The 12,278-nt window shown below is 36.2% G+C and overlaps 1 protein-coding gene across 5 annotated transcripts in view; it reads left to right on the top strand.

Moving 5' to 3' along the window:
• Window positions 1-12,278, top strand: part of CENPC (centromere protein C) — a 66,057-nt gene that overhangs the window by 27,460 nt on the left and 26,319 nt on the right. For 2 of the 5 annotated variants that reach the window (XM_045834658.1, XM_045834656.1), the window contains exons 9-11: window positions 3,838-4,029; window positions 9,163-9,454; window positions 10,993-11,139. In XM_045834658.1, the coding sequence (XP_045690614.1) occupies window positions 3,838-4,029; window positions 9,163-9,454; window positions 10,993-11,139 (631 nt within the window). The remainder of the gene's footprint in view (window positions 1-3,837; window positions 4,030-9,162; window positions 9,455-10,992; window positions 11,140-12,278) is intronic. The other 3 variants (XM_045834660.1, XM_045834659.1, XM_045834657.1) reach the window with 2 other exon arrangements.

Genomic DNA, 12,278 nt, shown 5'->3' with positions numbered 1-12,278 from the left:
AGTCAGCTGCAAGGACTGACTGTGACCACTTACTGCCAACCTTTGCCCTCTGTGGAGGATCAGTTGTGCAGGGTCAGGGTGGTAGTGCGCCGATGTAATCTGTAGTTGTCCATTAGGTGCACTGGTCCTGGGGTTTCCCTGGTGATGCAGGCCAAGATCAGCTCTCATCTGTGTTTTTCTGGGAGCTACCCTGCCTGAGTTACAAAGCAATCTGAGATGGCTGTTATTTGTGTTGGGCTTGGAGGCCCCAGGCAAAGCTGTGAATGTAGGCTGGCTACTGCTAGTGCCAGGCCTGGGGTTCACTGAGGCCAGCTGTTGCTTGTTTAAGACAATTTAGGAAGTTGTGAAGCATGAGCCAAAACCATCATTCATATGGAAAAACAGCTTGGGTGGGCCTATAAGTTGGGTGGGGTAGAGTCTCTGGGTATCTTGAAGGCAGGTCAAACAGTGTTAGCCAGGTTGATGGAACTTTCTGGCTTGTGGGAGGATGGTTTAGAAAGGGGACAATGTCCTCTCTTCTCCTTAATGCCAGACACTTCAGTTTCTCCCTGTATACCACTGGTGCCTTTCAAGCTGCTACCTTAGTGCTGGAGCTCAGAGGGAGTGCGTATAAGCCTGTGTGTGGGTTCTTTAAGAGGGACTACTCAGAGCTTTACCAATTTCTTCCATTGACTCAATCCTCACTGGTTTTTGCAGCCAGAAGTTGTGGGGACCTATCTTCTTAGCACTGGAGCTCAGGGCTGAGGCATCTGGTATAGGGCTGGGACTCTGCTCCTGAGATATCTTTCCTGAATTTTTATCCATCACAAGTGGGTGAGGGACCAGCCTATTCTACGTCTACGCCCCTCCTACCAGTCTGGATGGATGTGGTTTCTTTAATTTCATAGTTGTCAGACTTTTCCATTCACCTTGATTTGTGATGGTTCTGAGTGATTGTTCTATATTTTAGCTGTAATTCTGATGTGGTTGTGCAAAGAGGTGAGCCATGTCTGCCTGTGCTGCCATTTTGACTGGAAGTTGAAGTTTTATCCAAATAAGTCTTTAATGATAGCCTTTTCCCCTCAGATTCTTTTCTCCTCAATCATTGTTTATACTGACTTTTTTTCTTTTTAAGTTGTTTCATGAACATCGGCAATATTTTCTGTCATCACAAGCACCTTTCATTTGTTAGAACAGTTTCTGAGGATACTTTGACAAGAATAAGGGAAGGGAAAAATAGGAGGGAAATAGAAAAAAAGGAGTTGGAGAAGAAAGATGAGGGTAGAGAAATCGTGTGCAGGAAAATGAGGTTCATCAATGAGGATTCTTGCCGTTGTACAGATAATTTCTTAAACTACAAATCAGTGCAAATCATGTTGATAGTTCTGTTATCTTTGCTTAGTGTTTCATAAATTAACCCTTTATTATTGTCTACTTCCACTCCCTGAAAGATCTTTAGTGCTGAATTTTTTCACTGTATGTGGTGACTCTTCCAGTATCTCCCATTGTCATCACTTTCAGAGTACTGGTTGATACTATTATCATGCACAATATCGGTAAAGTAGATTCTCTCCTTTTTCATAAACTTTTTGTGAGTTGTTCAGTAGTAGGCTAGTATTTTTCTTTTACTACTTTTATAAGTTGAGTCATAGTCTTTATCTAAAATTCAAAGAACTGTCAAATTCTATAACTTATAAAAATAGAATCAGAGTGATATTGCATAAGGGACCTTGACATAATTTGGCTCATTTTCTCCTCCATCTCTCTACTCCCTAATTAAGTTTAACAGGGAGAATGACTGAATCTCTTAGAATAGTGCTTTTAAACTTGGATGTGTATTTGAATTCCCTTGTGGATCTTATTAAAATATTGATTAATAAACTGATTTAGTAGGTCTGGGATGGACCCAAAGTTCTGTATTTCTAAATAATGTCTCCCAGGTGATTCTGGTATAGATGGTTTGTAACCATACCTTGAATATCAAAAATTTAGATGAGTACCTTAGAAAGCTCATGCTGTATAACACTTCTGCCAATTTCATTGCCCAGTGAAACGTTTGCCTAGTGAAACACTGGCTTCAATCTGAATTCATTATTTAATGGCTTATTTATTGAGATACTATGTGCCAAACGCACTGTTATATGCTGTACATAAAAAGGATGGCTAAGACACAGTTTTCATTCTCGCCTAACTGAATACTAGCTAATTTCTGATACTGTAATATTCTAGTTCACCTTCCTATTTCCTAGTTTGATTTTCTTCTGTCTTTATTGATTACTTTTCATCATTTCACTTATGAATTTTTGTGACTTTCCATATTCCCCAAGTTTAGTAGTTTGGTTTTTTGCACTTTCTTTACATTCAATCCTTGAGAAAAATGTCCCTTTGTATTAGATATCATCTCTGTTTATTTCTCCAAATTTTCCTTTTTAGTGGTAGGAAAATCACACTGGTCTTCTATTTTTCAGATTTCAACTCCTATTATTTTTTTAATTTTGCCCATTTTTTATTTTTAATAGTTTATTTTTATTATATTTTTCCATTACCATATATCCCCTTTATTTTTTATTTTTAATCATTTTTTATTGTTGTTCAAATACAGTTTGTCTCCATTTTCCTACCACCATTTTCCCCTACCCTACTCACTCCCACCCTCAATCCTACCCACCTTTGGCTTTGTCTATGGGTCCTTTATACATGTTTCTTAACAACCGTTTCCCTTCTTTCCCTCATTATCTCCCTATGCTCCCCTCTAGTTACTGTCAGATTTGTTCTTTATTTCAATGTCTCTGGTTATATTTTGCTTGCTTGTTTGTTTTGTTGATTAGTTTCCACTTATAGGTGAGATCATATGGTATTTCTTTTTCAACGCCTGGCTTACTTCACTTAGCATAATGCTCTGCAGTTCTTTTCTTTTTATTCTATATCATGTAATAACTACTTATGTGGTTATATGCAATGCCTGCTCTATTGGTCTTACATACCTTTATGGAGTTCACTTACTCTATGTGTTTTATTACTTGATAAGATTTTAATTCCTTCTGTGGGCTCTATAGTAATCTTTGTCTGATTTGCTTAATAAATGCTGGTTTTGTAATTAATTTGATGGTCAAGAAAACTATCCATTTTGTCAACTAACATCTAATGTTTTAAACCTACTTCTGAAAAAACTGAAATTCTCTATTTTTAAATGCATTTTGGTGGTTTGCCTATATCAGGGGCAATATTTATATTAAATTAGTCTGTATTTCTCTGATTTCCCCGTCTTCTTGGTTGTCACAAAAATAAAGCTAGAATTTATTTGTTCCTTCTGTTAGATTTTTTTTACTCAGTTGCCTTTATAGTAAAATGAAATTACTATTGATGTGAAATGTTTTCATTTGTCTCTATAGCTTGCCATATTATTTCTTTTCATTTTGTTTTATCTTTTTAAATTCTGTTCATAGTCCTTTAGTATATGAAAGATATATTTATTGAAAATTCATTTTAAATCTTCTCTTTCAAAAAATTAATTGATAGAAATCATGAATTATTTCAAAATGGAAAAGCAGTAGTTACTTTTTTTTAGGTAGGACATTGGTAAGCAGTGGGAAGGAACCATATCTTGTATTTTTCCTTTTCTGAATATACTTATTTTTTTGTTTCAGGAGTATATGTTAGTTATCAAGCAGTGTGAAAAGTTTGCATTTAACTGACAGAAAGTTAGAGAGCCTATGGCAAAATGAAAAGAAGCCCACAGGATAAATTTGAGAAGTTTCTAAAATTGAAAATTTTTAAACAAAAAAAAAATCTGTTCTGTTCTGAAAACAGTTTGGTTCAATAGATTATTAATTGTTTTTATGGTTTTCTTTAATTTAGAAAGTAAGAAAAGTCACGCAAATGTTTCTCATACAGCAAATCGGAGAAAAAATAGGGAATGTGAAAAGAAGGATTTTTCAAGTGGGTCAAAGAAGAACAATCTTATACCTGAAGAAGTGACTTTGACTGTCACAAGAAGTCATAGAATTTCCAGGCGTCCATCTAGTTGGTGGATGGTAAAATCAGAGCAGAGTAAGTATTTTTTATTTAAATTATGTTCATAGGGAGCTCCCCTCAAATTATTCTGTATGAGGTTTTATGTTGAGTTGTATATACTCTGATTCTCCAGAGAAAATATATTTTTAAAGATTTTATTTATTTATTTTTAGAGAGAGGGGAAGTGAGAGAGAAAGATAGGGAGAAAAATGTTGATGTGAGAGAGAAATATTGATTGGTTGGTTCTCAAATGAGTCCTGTCTAGGGACTGAACCAGCAACTCAGGCATGTACTCTGACTGGGAATTGAACCAGAAACCTTTTGCTTTGTGGGAGGATGGCCAATCAACTAAGCTACACTGGTCAGGGTCAGAGAAAATCTATTGACAAAGTTCATTAATGGAAATATTAAATCAGTTAATCATAAAGATATTCATTGAAGCTTTATTTTACATGTATAGTATTCTAGATATAGGGTACAGCTATGGACAAACAAAGCAAAAAGCAAAAAAATTCTTGCTTTCTGTGGTCTTACATTCTAGTATTGGGAAAATCAATAATATAGATAGTAATTCATCCACTGATAGGGTAATCAAGAGAAATAAAGCAGATCAAGAATAGAGATGGGAAATAGATGGTCAGCATGGGGGTGGATAAGAGGATAGACCAGAATACTCTTTCCTAAATGGTAGTGATAAGAGTTCATTATAATCTTGCAGATCACATACTTGAAAAAAAGTAAAAGAGGGAACCATGAAAATAATTTAAGATGAAGCATTCCAGACCAAGGGAACAGTATTTGTATAGTTGCTGATGGGGCATGCTTGGCATGTTTGAACAATGTAAAGAAGGCCAAGAAGAATATGCCTTCTTGAGCAAAGAAGACTGAGCTAGGGGAGATGGAGTCAGTGGGGCAGACTATGATAAAGTTTAGATGAAGTGTATTGGAAGCTACTGGGAGATTTTAAGCAGTAAAGTGAAGTGACTGACTCCTCTTTTAAAATTATTATTATTATTGCTATGTAGAGAAGAAACTAGGACTGTGCAAAAGTGGAAGTGTGGACATTAGTTAGATTGTAGGAAGGAAGAAATGAAAAGTGGTTGGATTCGTATCTTTTGAAAGTAACTTATAGGAAATATGAAGGATTAGAGTTAGAAGGAAGAATCTACAATGATTCAGTTTTATTTTTTGTTGTTATTTTGTTGTTGTTTTTGTTCTGAACTAGTAGAAGAATGGAACTCTATTATGTATAGAGATGAGGAAAGGTGTGAGAGAAGCAGATTTGGGAAGGATATAAAAATTTCAGGTTGTAATATATTAATTATATATCAAAGTAGATATATTGAGGAGATAGCTTGCTAAATGAGTCTAAGTTAAGGGGAAGGATCTAGATGATATATAATTAGGAAGTTATTAATATATAGATGATACTTACAACTTTGAGGTTGCTTGAAATCACCTGATAATATATTATATCTAGCAAAGAAAGAAAGCCAAGGATTGAGTACTGGGAGATTTCAGTGTTAGGAGTCAGGAAGGGGAAGGAAGATCTATCAAATGAGACTGAAAAGAGGCAATTAATGAGATTAAAGGAAAAGGAGAATTTAGGGTTATGGAAGTGAAGTAATGGAATCATTAAAGGTTTGAGTGATGGACTGTTTTAAATACTGCTCATAGCTTGCATTAGATGAGAGTTAAGAATTGACAGAGTGGTTTTGGCAACATGGAGGTTGTTGGTCACCTTGATTAAATGGGTTTTTGTGGAATGATGAGATCAAAAACCTGATTGGCGTGGGATTCAAGAGAGAGTAGGAGGTTAAGGAAGGAGAGACAATTAGATAAAGGGTAATAAACAGTAGCTGTGGAGTCAAGGGAAGTTTCTTTTATATATATATGTGAGTGATACCAACTTATCTACTTATTTATAATGATCTTGTAGAAAAGTAGAGGATAAATACAGCATCACAGTCTTCAAGTAGGCAAGGTAGAGATGTGATCTAGTGCACACTCAGGGTTATTCTTAGACAGGAACAAGGACAGAATATCACGTAAAAGAGGATAGGCAGAGTATATGTGGACAAATGAAAGTAGGTTGGTATAGTTGATGGTGGGAAGATGTACTCTTCTGACCTTATTTGTTTTCTCAGTGAAATGGTAAGCAAGAACGTCAGGTAAAAGTGAAGTGGAAAAGGTAATAATGGAATTTTGAGGATTCCTTATGGGGAAGGATACAAAGCAAAATCAGCAGAGAAGTGCTTAGGCAAAGTCAGAAGGAAATCCAGTTTGAACTTCCAAGAATCCTTTCTCAGAGGATATACCCATGTACGGGAGACATTTCCTCCAGCAGTGAGTTATGACAGATGTGTGAAATGCTGTTAATTAGAGATTGGAAAGGGAATTAGAGATTGAGTACCCAAGATTTCCTGGGGGGTGGTCACCTAGGCACCTTTTGCCTAGCGAGTCCTAGAATTCTAGGCTTCCTGAAGGAAAGCAAGTATTTTGCATAAACCGTATGTTTTGAACAAGCATTTTAGGGACACTAAACAATACAAATCAATGAGGAAATGATGGGAACTCTTCTGAAATTCAAGTTCCAACATGTCAGCCAAGAGCTTACTTTGCAGGCAGGCCTTCCTAAGAATAAGATTCTTATGCCTGCTATGCCATCTTTTTTCTGTACGTTATAAAACATTTTTTGTTTTGGAAAAAAACTTTATTTTAAAGAATGTTATCATATAAAGTTTGGTACATGACAAGGTAACATTTACATATGCAGAAACTTGATGGTGGGGCATTTAGATCAATAAGGGAGAAACTAGTATAAATATGGCATTACTTCTGTGAGGCCTTGTTGCTATGAATTTTTAAATCATCAGGACCCTTGATTAATGGCAGCAAAAAATATTCTGCTGCAGCCTTCCTTGGATTTTGAAGTTATCCTAGTTCAAATTATGATTCTTCCACTTTGGGTAGATTACTTGTTCAGTTTCTCACTCACTCTGAAACCTATGATTGACAGTACTTATACCTCATTAAGTTGTTATAAGGATTAAATGGCATATAGTTAGTATTAAAATGTTAACTACCACTGTTACTGCTTTGGAGAATTCACCTTTCTGCTTCAGGTTGCCTGAAACTGTACTATGATAAATCTGAGTGTGTGCATATGTGGGTAGATAAAAATCTTACAGAGCTTGCGTAAGTGCTCTAGAACTCTGAAACTTACCAACAAAGACTTATATAACTGTCCTGAAACAGATGTTGGGTTTCTGATTAAGCAGGTATCAAAAGAGTAGAGGAATAGATCATATAGTTCAAACTTCTTCATCTGATTGAAGAGGGAACTAAGTCTTAAGTCCAGAAAAAGCAGTATGACTTACCCTTAAGGTCATAGACTTTTGTGCTAGAAGTGGAAAACAATAGAACCGAGGTGTCTTGACGCTTGGTTCCTTGATTATTTCACTAATCAAGCAACCAGGCTGCCTGTAGTGTACATGTGGCCTTGCTGCCTGTCAAGAAACATTGAGTGCCCACTGTGAGGCAGGAATGGTGTTAGGCAGTGCGAGGACTAGGGTGAGGCAAGTGAGAAACTTAGAATGGGAAATTTAAGGAGACACTTGGTTTCAGGGTAGAATGAATCGGAGCAGGTATTTGTGTGACTGAGAGTGGGCATCTTGTTAAATTTTCCACTTTAGTTAACAATTTTTTTACCTTACATTGATACTTCTAAGGTCTACTCTCTGGTAATCATTTCACAAATTGTTATGTTGTGCACCTTAAACTTAAACAATGTTATATATTAATTATAATTCAATAAAATTGGAGGAAAAATAATTTTTTTTCACTTTAGACTACTCTTATTTTTACCAGTCTTGACAATAGTGTTAGGCATTGGGAATGTAAAGATAGGTAAAAGACCAATTTTGGTTTCAAGGAATTGTCAGTCTGCTGGAGAGATAAGTACATTATCAGATTGTTGAGAAAGAATTTACCTAATTTAGGCTTGGAAATTAGGGAAAGCTTCCAGAAGGATAAATTAAGAGTCACTGAAGTGATTGGATGAGGTGAGGAAGAAGGATGGAATGTTTCAAACATGTACAGAGGTTGGAAGCTGAGAGCTTGACCTTTTAAAAATTATTTTATCAGAATTATCTGGAGAGATTGTTAAAACACAAATTATGGGCCCTACTCTGAGAATTTCTGATTTAGTACTTTAAGGGGAGGCCTAAGAATTTGCATTTCAAACAAATTCTCAGGTAGTGCTGATCCTGCTGGTTTAGGAACCACCCTTTAAAAACCATGCAAAAAAGTTCAGCATTGCTGGCTTTTTGTTTGTTTGGAGGGGAGTGTTGAAAATTGTGGTTAATGAAATAAGTACTCTGGATGTAGAAAAAAGTTAGTATGGAAAATATTTGGACTTAATCCTTAAGCTATAGATAACCACTAAAAGATTTTAAGCAGGGTTATAATATTCTAACTTGTGTTTTCCAAGGATGTCTTGAAGCACTGTGAGGAATGGACTAAAGGATAGTAAAGTAAGGCTAGAGAAAGGGAGACTAGTTAAGAGGCTGTTTTAATAATCCAGATAAGAAATGATAAGAGTCCCTGCTATTGACAGGCAGGAGAGCTTGAGTGAGGCTGATTTGAGAGGCATTAAGAAAGAACTGAGAGTGTTTAGGGATTGATTGTGAATAGCGGCAGGAGTCTTGGGTGACTAGGATTTCTGATTTAGGGTAGATGGTTGTACTTTTCATTAATATAGGAACTAAAACCAGAAGGGGAGACTTGGGGAGACAGATAGGTAAAGATATCAGCATGTATATAGTAATTGAAGTTATGGGCACATAGGTCCCTCAAAGAAAGTACAGAGAGTGAGAAGATGAAGCTGGAACCTTGGGGAATACCAGGATCTTAAGGGTGGCTAGAAGAGTAGTAGGCACAGCCAGAGAGGGTAGTTTTGGAAGCTTGTGATAAATTTAAAGAGTTTTTTGCATGAATCAAAAAATGGAAGAATTGCCTGGTTTATGAATTTAATTTGAAAACAAATGTCTGTGAGATTGGGGTATGTGTGTGTGTTTATATGTAAATATAAGTAATATTAGTACTTCAGTAAGCCATATCATCTGGATAAATGTTATGCTAACTTTAAGTTATCATTAATTTTTTCAGGTCTTGTTTATAGCAATTCTTCAGTAAGAAATGAATTGTCAGTGTATAACAACAGTGGGCAAAAACCTGCTGAAAAAACAAATGAATCATCTAAGAATATTGGGAAAAAACCTGTTCCATTTAAAGGGCAAAAGAGAGCTAATTCAGGACACTCAAGAGCACAGAAGATTTTAAATGCAAAAGTTTCTAGAGGAATTATTGACCATGATGAAACTTCTGGTTCTTCCCAGAATGAGTTTTTGGAATGCGATGAGGCAGGCATGGATAAGAAGAAACATCTTGATCATCCTGGGTAATGTCTGTTATGTTTAGAGTATAGTTATTTTTGTTGTTTTGTCTATAGTTGATCATTTATAGAGAGGCATTTTATCTGCCCATCTGAGAAGCACTTTATCTGCCCTTCCATTCTAAATGATAGCTTTGCTGGAGAGAGTAATCTTGGATGTAGGTCCTTGCCTTTCATGACTTTGAGTACTTCTTTCCAGCTCCTTCTTGCCTTCAAGGTCTCTTTTGAGAAATCAGCTGACAGTCTTATGGGAACTCCTTTGTAGGTAACTCTCTCCTTTTCCCTTGCCGCTTTCAGGATTCTCTGTATCTTTAATCTTGGGTAACAATGATGATATGCCTTGGTGTGTTCCTCTTTGGGTCCAACTTCTTTGGGACTCTCTGGGCTTCCTGGAAGTCTATTTCCTTTACCAGATTGGGGATGTTTTCCATTATTTTTTTTAAATAAGTTTTCAATTTCTTGTTCTTGTTCTTCTCCTTCTGACACCCCTATGATTTGGATGTTGGAGAGCTTAAAGTTGTCCCAGAGGTTCCTAAGCCTCTCCTTGTTTTTTTTTAAATTCTTGTTTCTTCATTCTGTTCTAGTTGGATGTTTATTTCTTCCTCAAATCGTTGATTTGAGTCCCAGATTCCTTCCCTTTACAGTTGGTTCCCTGTGTATTTTGCTTTATTTAATTTTGTGTAGCCTTCATTTCTTCCTTCATTTTGTGACAGCTCAGTAAATTCTGTGAGCATCCTGATTACCAGTGTTTTTAACTCTGCATCAGTTAGGTTGTCTAGCTCCTCATTGCTTAGCTCTTTTTCCAGAGTTTTGATCTTTTCTTTCAGTAGGACCACATTTCTTTGTCTCAGTGCACCTGTTATGTTGTAAAGTGGTGGAGCCTTAGTTATTTTCTGAGGTGGGGCAACCTTCTTTGCTGCATTGTGGCGCTATCTGTGGGGGAGGGATCTGAGAGGGAACAATAGTGCTCTCTTGCTCCACTCCCACTGTCCAACGGACTCTCCTGTGACACTAGGAGTTTCTCCCACCATTGCAACCCCCACAGTATTTTACAGCTAGAGGTTTTGAGTCTTTAGTTTCCTGTTCAGCCAGGCCTGCCTCATCTGTGGAGTCCACTGCCTTGCTGCATGTCTTCTCCACTAGGCTGTCCATCTCTGTCCCTCCAGCTGGTCTGGAAGCATGTTTCTTGAACTCCTTGGTTGTTGGAGTTCCATGCAGTTTGATTTTTTGGTGCTTCTGGTTGTTTATTGTTTTTAAATTGGTTGTTATCCTTCTTTGGTTGTGCGAGGAAGTGAAGTACTTTTACCTACGCCTCCATCTTGGCCAGAACTCCTGAAAATTTGATTTTCACAATTAGGAATACATCATAATGCTTCTCCTCCTAAGATGATAATAGTTAACATATTTTGAGTGCTCGTATCATGTGCTAAGGACTTGTTAGGTGCTTTTAATGAATTCTCATTTAAAAAAAATACCTGTTTTTTTTTCTGGAAGAAATATTATATGAAAAAATGTAAATAATTACAAACTTGTCATTTTTATAGAGTTACAGGAAGCTCAAAAGATGAGGATGGTATTATGACTGCACAAAATGTTCATCTAAAGTCTCAGAGCAGTGGGCATCCTTGCAAGACACCAGTAGAGTCTGACCCTGATTCTAGAGAGCCTGAGACTTTAGTTTTGGAAGGAAGGTATGCATGTGCTCTAAGGATCATAGGATTTATTCACTATGTTAGTTACTCATTGCTATGTAACAAATTACCTCAAAGCTTAATAATGGCTTGCAAACATTTATTGTTTCATAGTTTTTGTGGGTCAGAAACCTGGGAGAAGCTTAGCTGGCTAGTTCTGACTTAGGGATTATCTTGAGGTGTTACTTTCAAGATATCTGTGTCCTCTGAAGACTTGATTGGAAATGGTGGATTTACTTACAAGTGATACCCTTACCTGGCTATTAGGTAAAGGCCCCAGTTTCTTGTAATTTGGTCCTCTCTGTATAGCTGTTCAATATGGCAGCTTCTTCCTCACAAAGCAAGTGCTCTAAAAGAAAGTGTGACTGCAGTGGAGGTCATAGTCCCTTTTAATGTCTCCAAAGTTGTACACTGTCATCTCCACTTTATTCTATTTGAAACAAAGCACTAAGTTTAGACCACATTCAAGAAGAGGGCAATTAGGCCCTGCCTCTTGAAAGGGGGAATATCTAAGAATATGTGGATATACAGCGTGGGACAAAAGTAGGTTTATAGTTGTTTGTATGGAAAATAATTAATACATAATAACAAAAATAAACTATATTTGCATACTCACAACTATAAACTTACTTTGCTCTGTATTTTTAAAGCAAGCACACTCAATGAGCAAACCAGATTAACCTACTGTTACAATATTTGAAGTCCTATACCCCTTTTATAAATGAAGGAATGGTAAATTATAGCAGATTCTCAGACTTAAGGAATGGCTAAGATTTCTTTATTATTTGGTGGGTCATGTCTACTAGGCCTTTAATATGTTTATAATAGGAAGAAAGGGACCTAGGCTGAGATAAGCTAAATAATCTCTTAACAATTTCTGGACTGTTAAATTCCATTTTTTGGTGGTAGTTTTTTTTTTTTAGCTGATTTACATATAATTTTATTTCTTATAATTTGATTTTTATTGAACAATGTTATTTGATATGACTTAAATTTGTAACTCTGACCCATGAGTTAGTTTAAAATGCTATAAAATTCAGTATCATGTTCGACAGTCAATTACAGAATTAAATTGTGGATTCTTTGTTTTATGCAGCCAGTAAGTATATTCTTGATGATCTGTAGCATCACTGTTGGTT

Source organism: Phyllostomus hastatus, unplaced genomic scaffold (assembly GCF_019186645.2).
Source record: "Phyllostomus hastatus isolate PE091 unplaced genomic scaffold, TTU_PhHast_1.1 phas_contig_196, whole genome shotgun sequence".
Taxonomy (NCBI): domain Eukaryota; kingdom Metazoa; phylum Chordata; class Mammalia; order Chiroptera; family Phyllostomidae; genus Phyllostomus; species Phyllostomus hastatus.
This window is presented reverse-complemented; position numbering and strand designations above follow the sequence as displayed.